General features: G+C 53.7%; 2 protein-coding genes across 9 annotated transcripts; one reads left to right on the forward strand and one right to left on the reverse strand.

The window, feature by feature from the left end:
• Positions 1-602: 602 nt before the first annotated feature.
• On the reverse strand, positions 603-11,972 carry SNRPD3 (small nuclear ribonucleoprotein D3 polypeptide). Of its 3 annotated transcripts, none has more exons than XM_059040186.2 (4): positions 11,369-11,972; positions 9,828-9,971; positions 2,587-2,779; positions 603-835 (listed from the first exon to the last, which is right to left on the reverse strand). In XM_059040186.2, the coding sequence occupies exons 2-4, from the start codon at positions 9,951-9,953 to the stop codon at positions 774-776; spliced, it is 381 nt and encodes a 126-aa protein (XP_058896169.1). In that variant the 5' UTR covers positions 9,954-9,971; positions 11,369-11,972; the 3' UTR covers positions 603-773. The 3 variants fall into 3 exon arrangements, with proteins under 3 accessions (XP_058896169.1, XP_066870488.1, XP_066870489.1); XM_067014387.1 differs by having other exon boundaries at positions 11,332-11,455; XM_067014388.1 differs by having other exon boundaries at positions 11,342-11,419.
• GUCD1 (guanylyl cyclase domain containing 1) lies at positions 11,540-24,255 on the forward strand. 6 transcript variants are annotated; one of them, XM_059040179.2, is made up of 6 exons: positions 11,540-11,800; positions 16,701-16,785; positions 17,638-17,803; positions 18,977-19,068; positions 20,950-21,191; positions 21,870-24,255. In XM_059040179.2, the coding sequence occupies exons 2-6, from the start codon at positions 16,775-16,777 to the stop codon at positions 21,959-21,961; spliced, it is 603 nt and encodes a 200-aa protein (XP_058896162.1). In that variant the 5' UTR covers positions 11,540-11,800; positions 16,701-16,774; the 3' UTR covers positions 21,962-24,255. The 6 variants fall into 6 exon arrangements, with proteins under 6 accessions (XP_058896162.1, XP_058896161.1, XP_058896164.1 ...); XM_059040178.2 differs by lacking the exon at positions 11,540-11,800 and adding an exon at positions 12,080-12,412; XM_059040180.2 differs by lacking the exon at positions 11,540-11,800 and adding an exon at positions 12,145-12,412 and having other exon boundaries at positions 21,079-21,191.
• The last annotated feature ends 687 nt before the right edge of the window (positions 24,256-24,942 follow it).

Raw genomic sequence — 24,942 nt, forward strand, 5'->3', positions numbered from 1 at the left:
TAGTTGCAGCAAGCAGGGGCTTCTCTTCGTTGCGGTGCACGGGCTTCTAATTGTGGTGGCTTCTCTTGTTGCAGAGCACGGGCTCTAGCTGAGCAGACTTCAGTAGTTGTGGCACATGGGCTTAGTTGCTCCACGGCATGTGGGATCTTTCTGGATCAGGGATGGAACCCGTGGTCCCCTGCATTGGCAGGCAGATTCGTAACCACTGTGCCACCAGGGAAGCCCTGAATTACCTTTTAATATTGGATTACTTTGCTGAGTCACTGGGGTTTCCAAGCTACAAGGTCACAGTACTAGGTTTTTTTCACAGACCATGACCACGTGTGTTGTGTTGTTCAAGCTGAGCTGATGGTGTGCCCACAAAGGCTGCCTCAACAAAGTGCTGCATGAATGTCCGTGCCAACGAACGAGGCAATCTGTGCACCCTCGGAGTTGTTCCAAGGGCTTAACCAGCAACTGGCCTGGAAAAGCAGCTTAAGCTCTTATCAGTAACTATACTACTTCAAACTGGAAAAATGCAAGACATCTCCCAGGGTGTGAAAGTTTAACCTGCTGCCAAAGCAAACACACAAACACAAAACTACAAAATGAACACACAGTCCTTATATTCTCAAAAAGAAAAAGCCCCACCACATTTATTTAGTTTAACATTTACCCAGATCTAAAGAAAAAGATGTCAAAAGATAACCTAGGACATATACATATGCACGCACCCCCGACCCAGATAACCTAAAAGAAAAAAAGAAGGGCAAAGTTCTGTCCAACAGATAAATTTATCTTCGCTTCTGGAAGATGTTTCCACGTCCCATTCCACGTCCTCTCCCTCTTGCGGCCACTGAAAGAAAGGTGGGGAAGAGAAAGGACAAGGCCAGGTCAGTAAGGACTCATATCACAGAGCAGCCAGAGCCCCAGGAAGGGGCCTGAAAGGCCATCCAGTCCAGCACCACCCTCACTCCGTCACATTTCACGGGGGAAACAGAGACCCTGGCAGGGACAGGTGCCTGGCATCAGAGCTGGAGAGGCCCTGGACTCCTGGGTTCCAGCCCAGCACTGTTCCCCACCAGAGGCAAGGCCTTGTGGCAAAGGTGGTTTGGGGACCCAGTCTGGGAACCATAGAAAAGATGACTTCTCAGAGCTGGCCCAGGATGAGCTCATAAAACATGACAGATGCATTTAATTCACACTTAAAATTCTGAAACAAACAGATGTTAAATGTTAATATCTATTAAATCTGGGTGAGGGGTTTTATTATTCTTCGAGCTATTCTGCAGGTGTGAAATATTTTGGAATGTGGGGGGGAAAAAAACCAAAACCACTCCCCACATAAAGATTGCTGTTCTCTGTGACCCAAAGGTTCTAGGAGACCAGCGGTTTTGAAGAACAGGTGACAATATCCTGACGGCTACTAACTGGAGCCTCACCCCTCTCCTCTGACAGAGCCTGGGGCTGGCACAGGCACAGTGGCTCAGGCAGAGGTCAGCGGGCCAAGGCAGACTCACTGCCAAGCGCCTTCTAGTGCACGGCCACTGGGCTCCTCCCTTTGCTAGCGAAGACGGTATCGTTACACAGTGACAAGAAGGGCAGCCCTCCTTGAGGAAGCAGAGAGAACAGCAGCTGCAGCACGAAGCTGGAACTTCTGAAAATCGTTCCTTGTCCAGGACAAAGGTCCAGAGCTTTGGTCCCATCTCCCCACAACTATCTCTCTTCCAGGAAGGGCAAGGAGATTCTCTGATCAGTTTTTCTGGAGGGCATTTTAAAGGGTTACTCTACTGCGTCTTTAAACTCAACATATGTACTGCAGCTAAAGATACTAACAGAGACGCCGGTGACTTTCCTGCACTGTAAAGCCTTTTACCAATAAATACTAAGATGGTTCCTAGCGACTGCATTTGCTTTCTTAGCTAATCAACATGGCAGAACTTTTCAGGACCCACATACAAAACTCTGGTTGGGCTAACCAAGAAAAGAGGTCAGATCAAGTCACTGGGAAAAGGCTAGTCCCACTTTTGGAAAGTGGTAAAGGAAGGACTTATTTTCAAATGTAAGAAATTTTGAAAATGAAATCAGCCCCCTTTAATGGGTAAAGATGGCTCAAAACTGCTTACTTCTTATCTGAAAGTGGATTCCCCCCCCCCATTTTCCCTTATTTATGTTGCATATCAGTAGACATCCCCAGCCTCAAGAGGAACTATTATCCCATTGCTTTAGGAGTCAGCTAATCAACACCACAGTGCCTCTAGTCAGCAAACTAGACCAAGGCAAGCTTCCTCCAGACACCCCAGAATTTCTGAAAACAAAGGGCCTACTAGAGTCATTATAGGAGACTTATCTACTCTTTCATTTAAGTCCCCATCTTCTTTCTAAGGAGCCACTTTGGATTTTGCATAACTCCTGTGAATGGGATCAGGTGAGGCAGACAGAGAAGGCAGGGCACTTGGATCCCCCAAGACTTCAGGGAAAAGGGGTGGCAGTGGGTATGGAGATGGCTCAGGTCAGGTCCACCCCCATGCCCCTGCAATAACAGGGCATTTCTAAAGGGTACACGACACACCCACATGTCACAAGCAGTGCACGAGGAGCACCTACCTTGGGCCTTCAGAATAGCAGCCTTTCCCCGACCGGCCCCCGAGCCTTGGTTTTTATTTTTCATGCTCTTTAACATGGGTGCGTTTTTCAGCATGTCAGGCAAAATCAGAAAGCGGATCTTGCTGCCACGGATGTACACCTGCTCCAGCTGTGCCACTCGGCCATCTCTGTATGTGACTGTGATGTTGGACATCTGGAAGGGAACCACCAGCTCATGAGTAAAGGCCAACAGCACCAGTGGAGAGCATGGTATGTGAAGATAAGCCTTGGCAAGGAGGGGAGTCCAGAAATGCAGAAACTCACATCACTAAATAAAGCTGGGGGAACTCCAGAGTGCCTACTGTGTGCGCCAGGGACTGTGCTCAGCACTTCATAGAGATGGTCCTAACAGTATGAGATTTCCCTTTTTTTTTTTTTTGTGGTATGCGGGCCTCTCACTGTTGTGGCCTCTCCCGTTGCGGAGCACAGGCTCCGGACGCGCAGGCTCAGCCGCCATGGCTCACGGGCCCAGCCGCTCCGCAGCATGTGGGATCCTCCCGGACTGGGGCACGAACCTGTGTCCCCTGCATCGGCAGGCGGACTCTCAACCACTGCACCACCAGGGTAGTCCCTCCCATTTTTAAAGATAAAAAACTAAGGCACCTGTCCAAGGTCCAACAGCCAGAAGGCAGGGACTCCTGATTCAAATGCCTCAACTGGCCCCCAGAGCCCCAACTCTGCCATCCTCGCTCTCCCACCAGCATGTGATAAACTAACTGAAATGGCTTAGAATTGCTTGTCCAAACCCTGTGTCCCCTCCCGCATCTGCCCAGCACATGGACTGCAAAGGCGCTGTGAGGGTTACGAGCGTGCACCAGGTGCGGTCCCTGACCTCCCAGGGGACACACTCGAATAGGTGAGACAGAGCCCCTCTGGCTTGGGTGACAGGGACTGAGAAATGGGGGTGGTAGTGCCTGCATGAATGGCCCAGAATACAGGACAGGTGTGAGGCGAGAGTTTGCACAAAGACCAGACAGGACATGGAGCAGAGGAACTGGGGCTGAGGGCAGGGTCGTCACCTCAGAGACTACAGGGCCATGCAAGTTTGTGGATAGAGGCAGGGCGGACAGGGCTAGGTCGGCACTTCGGACAGATGAATGCGTCAACCGTGGGACGGGGGGTGGGGGATGGAGGGAAGCTTAGAGGAGAATCCAGCCAGGATACTGGCCGGGCGTGGGAATGTGACACAAACCTGCCAGTGCCAATCTCAACAGGCACCACATTTATCAGATAAAGCAGCTTATTTTACCAGCCTTCTGGATGGAAAAGGACTACAATTTATTCAGAATGGGTCAAGCCCACATGGGAGAGAGGTGTGCTGGCTCCCCAATTTCTGACTGCTTGTTGTCACCTCAGCCTGACTTGCTCTTTTCTTCAAGTGTTAACTGGCCCCCGCAGCCTCTGCATGAGCGCCCAGAGGCAGAAAGATCAAATACACTCTAAGGCTGCCCTGCCGCTGCCAAGCCGCCTCCCCTCCAGCACATCCTGGTACATCTCACTCCTTCCTCTGTCACTGCCTCCCCAACCCTCTCTGAGAATCCCTGACAGAGGCTGTTATGGAAGATCAATAACACTTACACTGAGTGTTTTCACAAACGGCATGTGTCCACCTGGGCTGAAGCAAGAAAGAGCCCAGCATCATTAGTCCTATTACAGCCTAGGAACCAGGCGGGCCGCTGCTCTCGTGCTCTCTTCACGGCACCAACAGAGAAATGGCCGTGCCATGTATCCATCCACCAGGTACACAGCTTGTCAACAAGCCCGAGTTGCACTCGCATCATGAGCTAAAGGTAGCAACTGGTGTGAACTCGGTTTAAATGAAAGTCAGGCAGAAACACCCCGTCCATTCAACTCTCCCAAACAGCCACAATGAAACACAGATGGATGGCATAAGCCAGGGGCCAACTGCAATGACACTTTGGGGAGAGAAGATCTTAGTACAGACTGTCTCTGTACTCATTACCCACACGTCTGGGGCTGGGATGGAGAGTGCTGGGTGGCCAAGGATAGTCGGTCACAGCATCCCAGCTGCGGGGCACATGGCAAGCAGCCCGCAGATGTTCACCCCCTCCCTGTCCCACCATCCTCATTTTCCTGTCTGGAATCTGACAGTCAGAACTGAGGGCTTGATGCTTTCAGAGGCAATGGGATCCAACAGGTTTACTCCAGGCCTCATTTTAGAGACTGTCGCCAAGTTCACAGACTTGGGAGTCAGGCACTTGGGTTTAGATTGGCTCCTTCCATGCTTGGTCACCCTGGGCATCTGGAAGCTTGTCCTCAGAGAGGTCCTGTGCTGACTCAAGGACCTACTGTATGTAAAACCCCAGAACAGTACCTGGCACAGAATGTGCATGCAATGAATGGAGCCTTCTGGCACTATTAAGTACACAGCCGTTTGGAGACAGGTCCTAGTTTGACAAGTTAAACTAAGACTTCAAAATACTTAACAGCACCCAGTAGAATTTAGAGTTTGGTTTCTAAATTCTACTCCCAACCTAAAAGAAAGCAAGGCTCCTAAAGAAATGGCTGATTCCAGAGCTGGGTTAGGGAAGGTAAAAGATGAGCCTGTAACAGGCATCTTATACCAGAAGGTAGGGATGTGCTCCCCCCAAATGACCAGGACACACCAAAGGACACAGGAGTCAGCTTGAGAGGCTCCTACTGGTCAAATCTGGGATAACTGGAACATCAAAATAAACAATGACAGCAATGGATTATAACACCCTTAACAAAACATACTGACAGTATGAGCCTATATTGATAGTAAATGAATGGATAAATGGGGGGTAAGGGAAGGCACTTCCATACAGCAGACCCAATAAATACAGAAGGAATGATGGAGGGAAAAAAAATTATTCTTTGCAACCGTAATAGTAAAAAGATTCAAGCAAGAATCTTCACGGGAAGCTAAATGGGGCTGAGGAATGGGACAAAAATGAGGAACAGAATGCTCACAAGGTATTTACTTAAAGAACCTCCCCACAAAATTCTCATTAGTTACAAAAGGAAAAGAAACATACAGTGGAGACACCACATAACACCTTAACCAAAAGATCAAGGTTAACATTGCAAACAAGGGGCAAACAGGTGTTTAGGCCTGACTGACCCTCTGAGGAGACAAAAATCACACAATAACAGCCCATAAAAGCATAACCCAAATCTAATTGGGAAGAAGCATCAGAGAAACCCCAATCAAGGGACATTCTAACAAAATAACTGGTCTCTAGTCTTCAAAATCATCAATGGTGTGAAAAGCAAACTTGGAGGAACCGTCTCAGACCAAAGAAGCATCAAATGAGTTGACAACTAAACCCAGGAATGAAGCAGAGAGGACTACACGGCCATAAAGGACACACTGTGCACCTGTAGAAACTGGATACACTGCAGGTTAAAGTACTGACTCAATCTTGGAGTTCTTGAATTAATAACTGTACTATGGATACAGTAAGAGAAAATATACACAGATATACAAAACATATGCAATAAAGGAGTATGATGACTGTAATCCACTCTCAAATAGCTCAGAAGAAACATCTAGGTAGATTTTTCCACAGACCATTATGCCACAGCCAAGAAAACAGTTCAAACAGTCCTGTCACCGATGGGGTGATCATGCCAAAGCCCCCAAAGCATCATTTCTGCAGAATCTATTAACTATCACTTTTCCCCCACCAAAACGTCTAGGAATTACGTCATTTTAAAGATAATGAAATTTTGGTTTTGGCCCTTACTCTCTTTTTAAAAAATAACATTTACTTTGCTTTATGATCACAAGCTTAACACATGATTGTAATTTTAAAGTAAGAAAAAATACTTTTAAAAATTTAATCACATATAATTTCCTACAAAAAAACAACTATTCACTCTGGTCTTCCTCAAAAGCCTTGTTTTAAATTTTATTTATTTTTTGGCTGCGTTGGGTCTTCGTTGCTGTGTGTGAGCTTTCTCTCGTTGCGGTGAGAGGGGGCTACCCTTCGTTGCGGTGCATGGGATTCTCATTGCGGTGGCTTCTCGTTGCAGAGCACGGGATCTAGGCACACGGGCTCCGTAGTTGTGGCTCGTAGGCTCTAGAGCACGGGCTCAGTAGTTGTGGCACATGGGCTTAGTTGCTCTGGGGCATGTGGGATCTTCCTGGACCAGGGCTCAAACCTGTGTCCCCTGCATTGGCAGGCAGATTCCTAACCACTGCGCCACCAGGGAAGTCCCCCACACCATTTTTATAATAGAAAATGTTATTAAAACCCAACATCAAATGGCAAACACTGAACTCCAGCTGCCCTCTAGCAAAGAACAAGCAGAGAGAGAAAGCCAAGAGGACACTCTCATCCCCAAAGGGCAGACTTACTGGGACTAGGAAGAAAGGAGAACAGCAGGCACCATTGGCCTCCCAGCCCAGGGACACGTGAGTCAACTGTGCTGGGTGCTCACCACAGTGGGCTCAGCTCCGCCACAGCCTACTGGAGTCTATCCAATGCGCCAGGTTTTGCTATACCCCGTGAGGCCTCAAATCTTGGCATGGGCAGGGTAATAGGCTGAATTCTACCCACCCCCCCCAATTCATATACTGAAGTCTTAGCCCCCACCAACGTGACTGTATTTCAAGACTGGATCTTTACAGAGGTAACTGGGCCCTAGTCCAATATGACTTATGTCCTTATAAGAAGAGATTATGATACAGACACACACAGAGGGAAGACCACGTGAAGATAAAGGAAGAAGACAGTCATCTATAAGCCAAGGAGAGAGGCTTGGAATAGATCCTTCCCTCACGGCCCTCAGAAGAACCAACCTTGCAACACCTTGATCTAGAACTTCTAGCCTCCAGAACCCTGCTGTTTAAGCCACCCAGCATGGGACTCTGTTAGGGCAGCCCTAGCACATTAACACAGGTGGAAGGAGGTGGCAGGCCCCCACTCTGACATGCAACGGCTCATTTATTCTGCACTACAGTCCTGAGGCTGAGGTGCTATTTTTATCCCTGATTTAGAAAGGAGGGAACAGAGGGTGAGGGAGGTCCAAAGCTCACAACAAGTCACACCAGGTGGTAGGCTGCAATGATAACAGATCCATCACAGGGTCTGTGTGCTTTACTTCACACTGACTACCATCAGAGAGAACACCAAGGTCACCCAGTCAGACACCTTACCTTCAGGTTACAGATGGGAAGTCTGAAGCTTTGCAAACTCAGAAAGTTATCCAAATAAACAGCTGAATAAATACACGAAGATTCCCTATCCTAGTCTTGCATTCTACTCACCAAACTGAAGCACCTTAAAATGGATGAGGATGCCTTCAGCCAGAGGACTGGACCTATGACAGCCATACCTCATGAAGGCAAAGGAGGCCTGGCCCCACCAGACCTGCAGAGAGGCCGCCCACCCACCTTTGTGGCATTAACACCAAGGAGAGAAACCTGCAGTCACCAGATGTCTATTTCCCCAAACATGAGGGAACCCCCAGCTGGTCAACCTGCAGGAAGAGGATGGTCAAAGCTACAGAGAAATCACAAATAAACAAAACCCTGTGAAACAATGGATACTTAGGACACCTGTCCTGAAATATGACCTTGGGTAAGTCACCTCACCTCTCTGACCTTCAGTTTTCTCACCTAGAAAATATCAACAGGTACCACATGTTGACATTTACAATGTGCAAGGCACTGAGCTAGTTGCCACACAAACACAAACACACACACACACACACTCTCTCTCTCTCTCTCTCTCTCTCTCTCTCTCTCTCTCTCTCTCTCTCTCTCTCTCTCTTATCTGATCTTCAGAACAGTCCTGGGGTGGGGGTGTTACCCCAGTGGCAGTCTTGGGAGTGCACTGCTCGGACTGGGATCCACCACAGCATTCACCCTGAAGCCACTCTCAAGCTGCCAGCCAATGACTGACCACAGTGGGGGTATAGCGCCAGGCCACCTGTGCCCCATGCTAGACTCTTCCAATGAGAAACCTTCCTTTGCCTGGCTGAGACTTCCTCAGAGATACACTACCATCTAAGGCTCTTCCTACTCAACCCTCCTTCCTTTCCCCTCTCCTTTCCCCAGTGTCAGACCAGCACCCCAGACTGAAAGCTCTCCTGCTCCCTCTCCTTTACCCTTTATTGTTAGCTTTCCCAGTCAATCTCTTGCAGAATTCTGTTCTCATTTTACAGATGAGAAAACTGAGGTGATTAATATGCCCAAGGTCAATCAGAATTCAAAGCCACATCTGATTCCAAAGTCCAAGCTCTTAAGGAGAAATTATGTTACATACTTTGTAAAGTGAGGCCATACAAATCCACGTGACTATTAGCAAAAAGCAACGCAGTGCCACGGGAAGGGCACCACATCAAGAAGTGGCTCCAACATTTACTAACAGAGTGATGTTCAGCAGATGAGTCCTTTAATCTTATCCTTCCTATCTTTTTTTTTTAAAGGTTTATTATTTATTTATTTTATTTATCTCTGGCTGCGTTGGTTCTTAGTTGCGGCATGTGGGATCTTTCATTGCAGCTTTTCTCTCTCTAGTTGTGGCGCGTGGGTTCCAGAGCACAAGAGCTCTGTAGTTTTCGGCACACGGGCTCTAGTTCAGACATGCGAGCTCAGTAGTTGTAGCGCTCAGGCTTAGTTGTCCCGTGGCACGTGGGATCTTAGTTCCCTGACCAGGGATCGAACCCACGTTTCCTGCATTGTAAGGCGGATTCTTTACTACTGGACCACCAGGGAAGTCCTCTATTCTTCCTATCTTATGGATTATAAAACTATCATCAAACCTGCTTACCTCACAAGGTAGTTGTTATAAATGCAATCAAATGAGATGCCTCTCCCAAGAAAAATGGCAAATAATCACAATATGTGAGCGGATGATTCTGCTAACGGCAAAGCACTATGCAAAAATACGGGGATAAATAAACAGTGGCCCCGAACCCAATGGTTCTCTTGAAGGTAGTGTCACTTTTCTTAAACAGGTCCCCAAAATATGGGAGAAAATGATTATGGGATTGGGAGACACAAAGAACAAAGTTAAATATTCCAAACTTCCGAATGGCTCTTATTTATACTCACATCCCCAGTACCTGTAGCAGTGCCTGGCACACATTAGGCACTTGGTAAATAACTGCTGAATGAGAACTTCAAAAAGACCCCCAACCACCATCTTTCTGTCCTCCAAGGCACAGGCTCAAGCTTCCCTCACAGCCTCAAGTGCAAAGCAGGATACCTGGCAGTTCATGTTGTCCTCTGCTTCAATAAGTTTCCCTCGATACACCTCACCAGTGTTCGTCTCACAAGTCACGATGTGACCCTCAGCCTCATGTAGGACTTTAATCGGCACGCCAATAGACATCTCGGCAGGAAGAGAGTTCTACAGTGAGAGAGACAACAGTTAGTTCACCTTTCAGAGCCCAAGAAGGCATGTGGCAAACACCACGCCCTCAAGGCCTGAAACTACACAAAACTTAGCAAAGATGCCAAAGGTGCGTTTGTTATTTATTTATTTATTTTTTTACAGAAAAAAGTAGCTTAACCCCTAGCTTGAAGGACCTATCTGGCAAACACATGCAAGATGTGGGTGGGGAGGAACAGGAGGGCTAGAGAGAAAGCTAATGGGAATGAAAAGTGCCTCCCATCTCCCTCCCACTGTAGATCGCTTACTTTTCATCAAATAACTATGTGTTTCCCAATACTGTGTGTTGGAGAAGAGAAGGTTGGAATGCATGTATATTTGTCAACCCTCAGTTGTGGGTAACATCTCTTGGAGAACCTATGACACAGACCTGAGCTGTCCAAGGCAGTACCACTGTCTGCATGCAGCTACTGAAATTAAACTCACTTAAAATGAAATAAAATTAAAATAGAAAATTCAGTCCCTCAGTCACATTAACCACGTTTCAAGAGCCCAATGCAGTGGGCACTAAGCAGTGCAGATACAGACCAAAAGATCCAGGCAAATCTAGAAGAGACTGTGCATTTAATTCAACCCATTAAATGCTCTCTGACCCTCCACTTACTTCACCATCAAGGCTTAAGAGAAAATAGCAAAGTGTTCACAAAGTGACAATGTGCTACAAACAGGAAATGCTTATCTTGGAGGAAAAACATAATCAGGACAAGAGCCTGACTTGACCTAATTAAAAGGGAAAAGCAGTGAACTTTTTCTCTTCCAAGATGGGCACATCTTGTGTGGTCAAGAGAGGAAAAGGAACAAGAGAGGTTGGGAAAGACAGGCTCCCCTGGTGCGGAGCCTTAGGAGTGTGGATTTTATGCTGAACGCAGTGGGGGAACCACGCCAGTACAGGAATTATCCGATGGAAAGGAATCCGCACTTACAAAATGAATCGAACACGATTTAGAAGCAGGGAAACTTGATAAAAACTTGTGTAACAGTGTAGAAAGCATGAGGGGACCAGTGTCTGAAAGGGGGATGGAGGTAGAGATGCAAAGAGCTTTGAAAAGGATCACCCAGGTAGGATTTGGGGGAAGGAGGCAATCAGCCAGAAATGATCTCAAGACCATTATCTGGATGATTCCAAAAACACTGGCCTGGAGAGGTATAGAAACTGAAGAGCATGTACTTTGGGGAAAAGCTAACGAACTCACTCCCAGGCACTAGTGAGGCGACGCTCATGTTTGGGTGGCCAGGCTTCCCGCTCTTCTCCCTCCCCGAGCCCCGCAAAGCTTCCCGGCAGCGCGTCCTCCTCCAGCCCCAGGGCCCTCGCGGGTACCTCGGCCTACCCTCGCCCGCTCCCGGCCTCTCCTCACCGGTTCCGGTCTCCTCTTCCTTTCTGGTGCGGAGGTGACTCTTGCGACTGCGACGGCGTGACGCGAGTGAATGGCGGGTCCCGCACTCCCAGAATACCACGCGTTCCCAAAATGCCTCGCGCAGGGCTCGCCCCCTTCCTTTTCCTAGTGGCGGGCGCGGCCTGGCCTCTGCTTTCTCCTCACCCCGCCGGCTGGGAAACTTGGGCTCTGGTATAATAGTTCCGGGCCCGGAAGAGAGGGCTGATGACCGGACCCAGGTGCCGCCGGAAATATCGACCCTCGGGCCGGCAAGGGCAGAAGGGGGTCGCATTTCCAAGCACCCCACACCAGCGACGGGCTGGACGGCAAGGCGGGCATCGGGGGCGACAGGCGGTGGGGCCGAGGGTTAAGACCTGCCCTCACAATCTAACCTTGAGAACCCGGCAGCGCCAGGTAAGGGGCGCCCTGAGCGAGGCGAGTATCCCACCATACGGATAGGGAAACAGGGGCGGAGCGGGGGCGGCCCGTTACCGTCCCTCTGGGGGGTCGGATTGGGGCTTGGTCTCCCGGAGCCCCACGCTCTGCCTCGGCCCGAGGCTGGCGGAGGACCTGGCAGGGCAGAGGCGGAGCTTGCCCGGGTAAGAGCCTCTGGGGAGCCCGCGTTCGCGGAACGCCCGGGCCTGGGCGGAGCTTCCGGGGAGCCGGGCGGGGAAGGAGTGCGAGGCCAGGGAGGCGAGGGGCGGGGCTCCCGGGAGCCGGGACAGCTAGCGACCGGACGAGCTGAGATCTCGATCCTGGGGGCCTGGAGGCGTAGGAGTCGGGGCGGGGCGGGCCGCGGCCTGGAAGGGCCAGGGCGGGGCTTGGGGTGGCCCAGCTGCTGCCTCCCCTTCACCCCAGCGCGCTGGTGCTGGCGGTGGCTGCCCAGGAACCCGGCGCGCACGGGTCCCGCTTCAACCCCAATCAAAGCCGAAGCTGCAGCCGGCTCCGAGCCGGGGCCATGGGAGCCCCCCGCCGCCCGCGTCATGAGGACGGAGGCGGAGGCAGCGGGGCCGCCGCTCGAACCCGGTCAGTGCTCCTCGAGGGCTCACCTCTCACCCCGGGGAACAGGGGGGACCCCGTCCTAGCGCGGGGCAGGGTCCGGCCGCGCGACCTTGGGCCGACGGCCGCAGCGGCCCGGGCTTGTAGAGCTTTGAGCGAAACCTGGCCAGGTGTGCACCCCCGCCTTGGCCACCCCACCGCCAGCCCCGGTTAGTTGGGGTTTCCTGATACTCCGTAGGCTGGGACCCCAGGCAGCTCTGATTGCGGTCATGGTGGGAGGGTCCCCGTTGAGAGTCAGGAGCGGCACCTTCCCCAGGAGCGAAAAGTCCTCCTGAGGCTTGGAAAATCCTGTCCCCTCGGGTAGTTAAGGCCTAGAAGGGCTGGGAACTGGCTGGGAGTACAGAGCAATGGGGGAGGGCCTTCCCCTGGCCTTCCAGACTCAGCGTTTTGTCTTGCTGAAGTTCTTCACTCTCGAGTTCCTCTGCCCCAGGTGGCCTGAGTACCTTTGGGGCGGAAACACAGACTGACCTTTTCAGTGCCGCGGGCCTCAATTTGCTTTTCTAAGTGGGGGAGGGGGAAAGCAGCGATTCCTGCTCTGCTTAAGGCACAGGGTTAATGAGAAAGAGAAATGGCTGGTAAACTCTAAAGTGAAGTGCCAGGAGACCCCAACCCTGAGGCATTAGTGGGACACTGATTGCAGCAAGGAGTAGGGCCCGGGGCTACCCTGGGATTTGCCTGCCTACTCCTCCAATTACCTAACTCTGTGATCTTGGATCAGACACTTGCCTTTCCTGAGCCTCTCTGGAGTAGTGACTCACATTTACAAGGAGCTTTCTGTGGGCAGGCACTATGCTAAGTTGTTTACATGCAGAGCCTTGTTAATGCTCATAATGACAAAGTCGGTTACCAATGTTATTTGCACTTGTGCAGATGAGCAGACTGAGGCCGAGAGGGGTTAAGTATTCAGGGCCAGTGAGCTGTCTTTCTTCCTTGGCGACAGCTGCCAACTGAAGCCAGGCCAGCACCTTCCAGGCAGACCCTAGCTCTCAGGTGGGAGAGTCCCTTGGCTCCAGGCATCAACATCTGGCAGCCGCTTTGGGCTTGGAAGGCCTCGCCTACTCTTATCACCCCCCACAGGAGTATCTCTGGGTCCCTGTTGGCTGACCTGCTTGTGCCAGGATTCGGGATGGCCATGTGGGGACGTTTAGCCACATTGGGGGTGGGGTAAGGATAAAAGAGTTAGACATCAGGGCAAGAAGAGAAGGGGCAGCGGAGTTCCCGAGGGCCCTAGAGAGCCGCCGACCTCTGAAACGTTTACAGCTGGGCATAGGGGAGGCGCAGGAAGAATAAAAGCCTGGCCAAAGATGGCCCAGCTAGCCAGTATCAGAGCCCAGGCCACAGAGCAAGGAGGGAGCTGTGAACAGAGGGCCACAGTCTGGAAGCCTGGGGGAAAGGGGAGTATTGTGGTGACACGTAGGCCTGGGTATCTCGAGGGATAAGGTCTTTTTGAAAAAAACACCTTCCATTCGTGATTCAAGCATGTTTGTGTGCCTGCTGTGGTCTGAGGGTTGGGAGGAGGCAAATGTCTGCCTGCCACTGAGGAATTCCCAGTGTGTCCAGTGGGGAAGTTACACATCACCTCCAATCCTCCATATAGAAGGCCTCAGGGAGGGAAAGAGACCAAAGCATTTGGATGGGAGACCACCTTTCGGACTAAGGGATATGCAAGAGCAAAGGCTGGGGAGTAAACAGCCCATGTAGAGAAAAACAAAAAGGTAGTTTAAAGCCACAGTGAGGGGTTCTTGAAGAGGGAGGCACCCACCACAAGGGGACAGCACACTGCATAGGCTTCTCCCTCCACTCAGCCCCTTGGGGGATTACTTTAGGATGTGAACACCTGGAGGACAGGGCTTGGTCTCAGTTACCTGTAACGTCCCCAGAGCCTGGCACACAGTGGTGCTTAATAAGTTCGTTTTTTTTTCCAGCAAAGGTTTGAGTTACTACTAAGCATCAGACACTAGGCACTGGGAATAACAGTGAACAAGATTAGCACATTCTCTGCCCTTAGGAAGCTTATAGCCTAGTGGGGAGACAGGATAGCTTTATTTTTCTTGTTTTTGTTACTTTTGCTAAGTACTGTGAAGGAAACAGGGAAATACTGTAAAGAAGAGCCCCTTCTCCCAAAGGTACAGTCAGAAAACGCCTCTCATGGGAGGAGACTTTGAGCTGGGACCTGAATGACAAAAAGGAGAAGACTTGAGTACTGAGGCTAAGAGAGTTCCAGAGCTGCACATATAAAGGTCCTGGGGTGAGGGCCAAGGTGAAGCGAGTGGGGCGGACCCTACAGGCCTTAGTAAGAGATAAGAACGTTATTCTAAGAGCAGTGGGAGACTGTGGAAGGGATCCCTCCAGCTGCTGTGTACAGCAACAGGAGAGGGGCTGGGGGTAGAAATTGGGGCAGAGGACAGGCAGAAGTCAGGCAGGATGGAGCCCTGGGGGCTGAATCCATGGCAGTGGGTGGAGGGGAATATCAGAAAGCCTCTAGTCATGGCCTGGGTTCCTTTTAGAGCCTCCTGGGGTCAGGGAAGGAGGGGGCAAAGCCTGAACCTGCCTGGTCTCAGTGTGCCAGGCTCCAGGTGGATGGAGGTCAGGGTTCATGGCAGCGCCTGTGAAGGGCATCGCACACATTCTTGCTCCAAGTGCCCACAGCACCCTGCGGGCTGGCGTCTGTGAGAAAGGAGCAGGCACCGAGAGGCCATGTGACTCAGCCAGCTAGTGGCCTGCACTCACCCGTGCCATCCTGCCTTCCAAGGGCCCTGCAGGTGAGGCATAGGAGGAGAGAGGACAGTACAGTGCAGCAAAGGAGCAGTCGTGTCCCTGCCTCCTGGGAATGCATGACAGCCCAGCAGGGCACAGATGAGCTCGATGTGAGGGTCTCCTCCTGTGAGCCAAAGCATGAACTCTGGCCTGGCAGAATGCAGATTAGGGAAGGGGTACGGCCAGCCTGGGATCAGGGAAGGCCCCCAAAATGCTGGCATCTGAGCCAGGCCTTGAGAGCCTGGGAGTGTTTAGACATGGGGAGTAAGAGCTTGGGACGCACTCCAGGCAAGAGGCTGCTCGGACAAGACCAGCAGGTTGAAAGGCCAGGACAAACTCCAGGATTCATGGGCGGCCCTTCTGGTTGGTGCATGTGCAGGAGGCCAGGGCAGCTCTGCACAGACCAGTGTGGGTTCAGGAGAGTCCCCCGGAGACCCCTGAGGCAGGGAAACTACATGGGCTGAAAGGGTGTCCTAAGTGAACAGAGTGCTCACAGCTGGAGAGAAATCCTTCCAGTTCTTTAGACTCTAAGCTCTGTCCAGATTCACAGGATCCCAGGGCAGGAGGGTCCTGCAGTCCACATGCCAGCTTGCCTGCCGCAGCCCTGCCTGACACCCTCTGGCTCTCCTCTCTAAGGCACCCCCCCCCCACTTCCCCTATCCTGGCCCCTTGTTTTTCTCCTACACTGCTTGTTTTTGCTGTCCACCAGGGCAGGGACCTGTCTGTGTCACTCACAACCATCTCTGGTTCACATGCCAGGCACTTACTAGGCTCTTGGGAATTATTTGTTGATTGAACAACTGAATCAGACCAAAGTCCCTACTTTAGAGATGTCCAGACTCAGTCCAGCATGAGGGAGTCAGGCCTAGCCCACAGCCCATCAGTGGCAGAGCCGGGGCTGGAATGCCGGAATGCCTAGGTCGGGCCCTTTCTGTTCCGCCCAGGGTAGCGTTCCACATGCAGACACGTGACAGTCCCTTCCTTGTAGCCCTGGGGGCTGTGGAGTCAGGGGCCTCAGGAATTCAGACATGAATATCTGCTGAGTGCCTCCCGGCTGCCGCCCTGTCCCTGCCTCCTCGGAGCGCCCACCACTGAGAGGGCTCTGGAGAGGGGCCTGTGGGGCCGGGAATGCACGGAGTGGGGGACCAGGCACAACAGGGGTCGTCATGGAGAAGTGATGTCCGTGGACAGGAGTTAGCTGGTGAGGATGCGGGGAGGTAAGGAAGCAGAGGGTACCGGGGCAGCAGCCATGAAGGCCTTGTCCTGGGAGGTAAGGGAGCCAGCTCACTGGAGGGTATTGTGTAGGGCTGGCCTGCTCTGACTGGCATTTCGGGGAGATCACTGCCGTGGTGAGGAGAATGGATTGGGGGGCCTTTTGTAAGGCTGTGGACTGGTCCCTGAACAGCCCCTGCAGGATCTGGGCAGCAGCTGATTATGATGGGAGTGGCAGTGGTGGGCCCTAAACCAGGGTCTGTGACCTCCGTGTGTTTCCATGCAGGGGACTTTGTGCAGCTGCCCGTGCCCATTATCCAGCAGCTCTACCACTGGGACTGTGGCCTGGCCTGCTCCAGGATGGTGCTGCGGTGAGTGGGCAGGCCTTAGCCCTCCCAGTCCACAGCACCTGCCCTTGCGTGGTGGGGGGGGGGGGGCACACAGGGAGAGACCTGGGTGGGATTCATCGTCCATGTGGCTCTCATTTGTTGGGGCTTATGGGAGGCCCAGCTTCCATCCAGGCTTCATCCCACCTGCAAAAGCAAGCAACAGTGGACCAGGCCTTCCAGGCCTGCGTCCTGAGAATGCCAGGGGCTCTGGAATGGCCAGGAAGTCCCAGGTGCCCGGGCCTGGCCCACAGAGTGACCCCATGATTGAGATGCGGTGTCCTCCCCATTCCTGGCCTTGGACTCTTGGGAGACTGAGTCACTAAGGAGCTGACTGCTGAGCTGAGGCTGCGTGAATATCACAAGAACCTTGACCACTGGGGCACGGAGGGACCATAGCCATCTCCTTGTCACAGAGTTTTTAGGCAGCAGCCTAGAACCCCAGGGCAACCTCTCCCTTACCCATTTTACCTCCTGGAATTCCAGGCAAGATAGGGTTCAAGAAAAGGATTCTGTGCCTAAAACTTAGAAAACCACTGATGTGGTCCAAGCACTTACATGGTCCTAGAGATGAAGCTGGCGAGGCCAGAAAGGATGGCAAGACTTGACCAAAGTCACGGCCAGCAAGAGAAGAATCCAGGCCCTGGACTCTGTGGCTGGTGCAGTGCCCCCAGCAGCCTCGGGTTGTGCCTGGCAGTGTGTGGGCAGGACGTAGGAGTTCATGACAAAGGAGAGAGCCTTCCGGGGGCGCAGGAGCTCAGACAGTGGCTGGTAGGCCCTTGGGTAGAGGGTGACCTGGACCAGCTTCCCTGACCTCAGCAGCCCATCTGCCCACAGCTACCTGGGCCAGCTGGACGACAGTGAGTTCGAAAGTGCCCTGCAGGAGCTGCGACTGACCAGGAGCATCTGGACCATCGACCTGGCTTACCTGATGCGCCACTTTGGTGTGAGGCATCGCTTCTGCACCCAGACCCTAGGCGTGGACAAGGGCTACAAGAACCAGGTGAGCGCCGGCCACTGTCCTTCACCAGGTGTGGTGATCAGAAGAGGGTGTGGTCCAGACCTGGACACCCAGGTGAGCATGCGGTGTGCAGAGACCAGGGAACCGAGGCAGCCGCGCTATGGGCAGGACTTGTGAGCTGTTGGACCAGATCACCTTGGGTCCAGCTGCTCAGAGGACCCCAGTGGTGAGCCGGGTCCCTCCTGACACCCCCACCACAGACACCCACCACCTGCCTTCGACAGCACCTGACGATGCACAGCGGAGCGTCCAGGTGACCTTCCTGTGTCCTTCCCTGTGTCCCAGCATGAGCTGAGCCAGACCTCAGAGCACAGACTGTCCTCTTCCTCCATCATTTGCCGATTTTCTTCCTTCTCATGGGGACAGCTGGCTGCAAGTTGGGTCATTGGTGTTCTGGAAGAAAAACCAATATACTATTTCTTTTATTTTTCTTTTTAAAAAGAATGCCAGCATAGCCTTGCCCATACCCCAGTGCATTTTCCCACCCTGCACAGCTGGAGCTGGTCTCACCTGCCTCCCGCAGGGTAGATCATGGCCCACGCTCTAAACTTTGGCAGAGCAGAGTTGCTACCGGCCTTGCTGGCAAGAGGGTTGTTGCATGGTGGCCAGTGCCCGTCAACCTAACTCTCTTTTGAACCTTCTAGGCCAGGGGAAGAAGGCTCACGGATCTGGCTTGGTCAGCGTGGCCACGAGGCAGAGGAAAGGGCCTAAGAGCAGGGTCTTTTCTGCCTCCGCCACAGGGGCTCTGGCCCCCTTAAGACCCCTGCACCAAACAGAGATTGTTCCTTGCTAACGTATACTGGCTGAGCCGAGTGGTGGCTAGATATCCAGGGGCCTCAGCCGGCCCGTTGGCTCATTTACTCCAGACTCCTGCCCATCAGGGCACACAAGCCCAGGGGCGGCTAACGTTCCTCAGGATGCCAGCCTGAGCCTGCTGCCCATCCATCTCCTGAGCATCCTCCTCATTCTCTGTGTGGTCCTGCGCTCCCAGCCAGCCACGCTGCCCGCCTGGGACAGACACAGCTTTCCGCCCAGGCATGCTGCCTGTGCTGTCCCCCTGCAGGCTGGGCTCCTCTGCTAACTCCAGAAGGTGCTGTTTACTTCATCCAAGTGGGGTGAGGGCAGTGGCCTCTCCAACTGCCCTTCTCTCTTCAGTCCTTCTACAGGAAGCACTTCGATACAGAGGAGACCCGGGTGAACCAGCTGTTCGCACAAGCCAAGGCCTGCAAGGTGCTGGTGGAGAAGTGGTGAGTCCACCCCAACCTTGCCCTTCCTTGTGTACCTGCTCACCCACAGACTTGCAGGTTGTGGGGAGGCCTCAGGAAAGGCTGGGGAGTCAGGCAGAACTGGGGTTTCCTACCCAGCTGGCCCTGGGCACTGACTGACTTGCTCCCTCTCCCCAGGCCTTCGTTTTTCCATCCATAAAATTGGGACAAGTGGGGCTACATGACCTACTATACACAAAACTGTGGCCTGGGGTAGATCCTGAGTGGGGGATGGAGGGACAGGTGAGCAAGACAGACTCCAGCCAGCCCTCGGGCTGCTCACAGAATGGTGACATGGGACAGAACACAGGGACCCTAATAAAGGGGTGACGGCCTGAGGAGCATGCTGGCACGGTGACGGAGGGAGACAGGGACAGCCCAGGGTGACACTGTCTAGGGAGGCCTGGCTGCCAGATCTCCCCACGGGCTCCTTGACCTTACGTGGGTCCCCCTTCTCATCTACCCGTGGGGGCAGAACTCAGGAGACCACGCAAGCGACTTGCCCAGATGCGAGCCATTTCTTTCCCTGGGCTCCCTGTAGGCACTGCACCCAGGCCTGCTGGCTCAGACCTTTGCTGGGCCCCCCAGACCTCTCTTGGGTCTCCCATTCCCCCCAGATTTCTGTTTTCATTGTAACGTAACCTAGGCACATGAAATCCCACTGGGAAACAGGGAAAATGTCTCCACACATCCTTGGGCCCCATGAGCACACATTGGAGGGAGAAGCATCCAGTGTGTGCTTAGTGGCACTTGACAGATGCTGCCTTGTTGAGTGGAGAGCTGGGGCTGTCCCCGTCCCCCAGGTGAGGAAACTGATGGAAAAAACAGTGTGAGCCACCACGGCCACCCCAACAACTCAGCTGTGCTGTGACTTGAACCTGGGACTTGCACTCCCGGGGTCCCATGGAGTCTGCTCTTTTCCTTCCAGCCCAGCCCCTGCTTTTCCCAGTAGCTGAAATCCCAGTCTAGTACATACTGTTGGCAACTCAGCCAGCTGTTTCATTTCAAAGACCAAATGGAAAAATGGCATGTTTCCCTGGACCAAGGCAACAGACCAGACGGTCCTGTGACTCAGTGTGGCTGGAGTTGGGCCAGGCCATGAGGTGCTAATGTGTACTCCTGAGGAGCTTGTAAGGACGGAGGGCCCAGAGTAGGTGAGCGTCCCCCCGTGAAGATGGTGGGGCCCCAGGCCTAGAGGACCTTTGGAGCCCTTCTCCCCTCTGGGTCTTACTTGGACTTCCTTACTTCTGGAGGCATTGGAGGGGGGCCATGCCTAAGAGTCTGGAGCAGCCGGCTGAACTGGGGGTTCCCCTCGACGTGCTGCTGACCAGTCCTTCCTGGGCAGCCCCTTCTGCCACGAGGAGCCTTAGAGAAAAAGAAAAAGAACCCTTTCAGAGAAGCACTTGGTTTTGAAACTGGTGAAGGTGTGCTTGGCTCAAATTTTGGGAAGCAAATTAAACCAACAGTTTACATTAATCACACATCATTTAAGGTAAAAGACAAAGGCGGGGGGTGCTTGTACAAAAGAATTCACTAACCAGGTCAAGAGGTGGGGTGCTGCTCCGGTGGCCCGTGATGGGGGTCTGTCTGGAGCTGAACTGTCACCCTGTGAAGGGCCTGATGGGGCCAGCTTATCCTGGGCACACTCAGAGCCCTCCAACCCTGGTCCCATGCTTGGCCCCCATCTGAGCCTGGGCCACTGTAACAAAGCAGGACATTCCCACCTGCGAGGAGCTCCGGGCAGACAGGAGCCATGTCCCCAAGCTTTGTGACACAGGACAGGACAGGGGTCCAAGTGGGGGTCCACTTGAGAGATGGGGAATGGGGCCCAGCGGCGCCATCTGACCCTCCTCCTACCCACAGCACAGTGAGCGTGCAGGACATCCAGGCCCACCTGGCACAGGGCCACGTGGCCATTGTGCTGGTGAACTCAGGGGTGCTGCACTGCGACCTCTGCTCCAGCCCCGTCAAGTACTGCTGCTTTGCCCCCAGTGGCCACCGCTGCTTCTGCCGCACCCCCGACTACCAGGGCCATTTCATCGTGCTGCGCGGCTACAACCGGGCCACTGGCTGCATCTTCTACAACAACCCAGCCTATGCCGACCGTAAGTGTGGCAGGCGGGAACAGGGGGCGGGGCGGCCCCTGGCCCCCACGACTCCTCCCATTCAACCTGGTGTGGCCAAGACCTACCTCAGTGCCTTCTCCCCAGAGCCCCTGCTCCCCCTAGACTCCCTCATCCTTGCCACTCCTCTGGCCATGCAAGAAACCAGCCACAACTTGGGGCTGTGCCAGCCTCCACACCCCCATCATCACAGGCCAGCCCTCTCTCCCTCCCACTGCGCCAGCCCCCTTGCCACCCCCCGGGGCCCACCCCGCTGTCTCAGCTGCACGGGCCGCAGTTTCCATCTCCCCCAGGCCAGCCTTCCGAGGACAGCCAGCACACTTGTCAGGAAGGAAAGTCTGCCCAGCCCCGGCCCCAGCCCTGGCTCCAGAACCCCCCAGGGCTCCCATGGGCCTGGGGATGGGGACGGACCAGCCTGACTCACATAGACTTGTCCCGTGCGACCTCGCATGTGTTTCTTCCCCTCTCCGGGCCTCACTTTATCCATCTGCTGAACTGGGGAAAGGTCAGAGAACAAGCTCACAAAGGCTGTAGTAGGCAAGGAGGGCTTCCTGAGCAGTGAGGGGCAGCCAGGCATGTGGGATGTGGCTTCCCTGGGCGCTAGTCAGGCAGGTGCTCGCCTCACCTGCTGACCCTGCTCTGCTCCTCCTGCCCCAGCAGGAATGTGCAGCACGAGCATCAGTAACTTCGAGGAGGCCAGAACCAGCTACGGCACAGACGAGGACATCCTCTTTGTCTACTTGGACAGCTGACAGCAGGAGCCTGGTGTGCCCAGGCCCTTGGACCCCACCCTGCCCTGCCCCAGCTGGGCCCACTCAGGAGGCCCTGGCCCAGGCCTGGGGCTGCCAGGGCTCAGATGTGGAACTGTGGCTCCGGCTCATGTGACCAAGCCCCAGGGAGTTCTAGGAGGCTGAGTCCCACCTGCTTAATCCACCAGCGCTGAGCCGTCATGCCACGTACCCTGTACTCCTGCTGGTTGCTGGGTCGTCCCCGGAGCATCTGAGTGGAGCCTCCCCCAGGACCTCGAGGCTGACTCCAGCTGTGCTCAGGGAACATCCACCCCTACGGGTGCCCTTGTTGCCCGTGAGCCAGACCCAGGGCAGAGGGAGAAGCCTGAGCCCATCTCCCCACAGACCTGGTGACTAAGCCCTGAAGAGAGATGTTGCTTGTCTGTTTGTTTGGAGACTGTGTAGCTAGCCTGGGCCCCGGGGGCTGGGACTGCTCCAGCCTTGCAGAGACCTGGAAGTACTGCAGACCCCCCTGGGTCCTTTGGTGGATACCACCGCCCCCTCCCACCTCCCAGTGGGACCAGTTCCTGCAGCTGATTGCAAGGCTTCTGGCCCCTGGGGAGGGCTGGACCTCAGGCAGAAAGGACTCTGAGGCCCCTGCGGCCCTCCAGGTACTCCAGCTCCTTGGGGTGGAAACCTGGGCTGCAGGTGGGACTCTGGCTCCTGCTGGCCAGCAGTGCTCACAATGCCTGACCCTGAGGGCCAGGAATAGCTGCCTGGGCCCCAGAGATGCTTACACCCATGAGGCTTCCTGACTAGGCAGGCAGCGGGGCTTGAGTCTGAGGACGGGGAGCCCCAAGTTTCGCAGGGTTGGTTGCTGGGGCCCTGGGCCTGTGTGGCTGATCAGTGGCTGGGTGGGGGGGCTGTGACCCTCCACCACCCACCCTGGTATTCACATCAGGACCTTTTGCACAGAACTTTGGGTCTCTTCTGTCTGACAGGAGGGGTGTTGCCTACCCAGGATCACACAGCACAGCACCATAGCATGGACTAGAGCTGTTTTCTTTTTCTTTTTTTTTTTTTTTTTGAGAGGGGGAGGGTGGTTTTGAGATTTAAGTTTTCACTTTATGGGGGTGAGACAACCTCAAGTAAGACAATAATAGTGAGATTGTAGGTACTTTGGAACCACTGACACCTCTCTTCACAGGGCAGGTAAGCCAGCCCAAGTTCTCTTTCAAAGGGGCCTCTCACCATACAGACAGAATCTGGCCCAGGAGCGTGGTGGAGCTGGGTCTTGAACCTGGGTCTGCACCTGAAAAATAAGGACAATGGATCATTCCCAAAGGGGCTGGGGACACCCACGCCTTGGGTTACCTCTGGTTAGTGGGGTAGGGATGCCCCAACAGCCACACCGCTGCGACACCCTGCATCTCGGTCTTCTGGTGCCCAAGGCATGATGTGGGGCAGCTGCTGCCCCTCCCTCAGACTGCAGATCATGGCCATGCTCCACGTCTGCCCCCATGGAGCTGTGGCTACTCTGAGGGGCAGGGGTGGGCTCTGCTGACAAGGGCTGTCAGACCACCTAACCACATTGTTCCTCAACACCAGACGGCCTTGACAAAGAGGGAGGCGTTGAGTGGGCAGCCACCCTGGGTTTCAGAGACTAGTGCTGCCTGCGGACTGGCCTCGTGTCCATTGCCTTAATGCTGGTGGCCCAAATCCCAGGGAGCGCTGTCCCATGCCCAGGAGTACCACGCATGGTGGCTTTGGGTTTGGGTGTCCTCAGTAGGGGTCCGGGTAACACTGGTGAGGACAGATGTGTCAAGGGAAACAGAGGAAGTGAAGCTTTCAGGTTGGCTGCCTGTGAGTGAGGCTGGCACGAAGAGCAGCCTCCACAAAGAGCAGTCATGGCACTTCAGTCCATCAGAGACACTCAATCCCTGGGCTTGGAGGAGGGCTTCTCAGGGCAAGCGCAGGTTAGAGGTCACCTGTCTGGAATATTCACAAGAGCCGCCTGCCCCTGGGATGGTGCCACCTACCTGGGGAGGGTCATGGGGGCAGGACGCAAACCTCATTGTGTCGTGTTCCTGCACAAATCATGAAAATGGGGCTGGAGACAGAGCCCAGACAGCAGGAACTCTGCCTACAGCACGTGGCACCACAAACCCCTGGCCACACACAGGGGGCTACGCTGGACAGTTGGCTCTGTTCACTCCAGCCACCTGGGGACAAAAGGGATCTTTTGCATTTCAGAGATTTTATACATATATTTTGTTTGTAATGAGCCATTCTCAATAAACATTATCCTCACTGCGAAATGAGTGATTCATGTCTTCAATCCCTGGTCCGGGAGGATCCCACATACCACGGAGCAACTAAGCCTGTGCGCCACAACTACTGAGCCTGCGCGCCTAGAGCCCGTGCTCCTCAACAAGAGAAGCCACTGCAATGAGAAGCCCACGCACCGCAACAAAGAGTAGCCCTCACTCACCGCAACTAGAGAAAGCCGGCGTGCAGCAACGAAGCGCAGCCAAAAATAAATAAATAAATAAATAAAACCAATAAATAAATAAATGTTTTTTTAAAAAAGAATCTACAGAAAAAGGAAGTGTTTGGAAATCCTGCCTTATCTGGCATCCTCAGACCTGTCCCAGATCCTACAGAGAGCTGATGGAGCCAGAGCCTGTAGGTCCTGGTATCCGGCTGGTGCTCTCATGCTGGCTGATTGCTGCTTGGCCCCTCCCCAAGCCCCACATTGTGGAGACAGAGGTCTCTAAACTGGAGAACAGCCCTCTGGACACAGCTTCAGTCAGGGAGCTGACCATCTGAGGTCAGTGTGCCCAGCTAGTGTGCCAGGCAGCAGGGCAGGTGTCCTATGAGTGTAGCCAATAGCATGTGAGCCCTGGCAGGGAGAGCACCCCTCTGCACTTGAGCATGAGCCCCCTGCCCACCCAGGGGTAAGGAGCCCATACTGAAAGGACATATCATGGGTCGGGACAGGCATG

This window comes from Kogia breviceps, chromosome 15 (assembly GCF_026419965.1).
Source record: "Kogia breviceps isolate mKogBre1 chromosome 15, mKogBre1 haplotype 1, whole genome shotgun sequence".
NCBI classification, from domain to species: Eukaryota; Metazoa; Chordata; class Mammalia; order Artiodactyla; family Physeteridae; genus Kogia; species Kogia breviceps.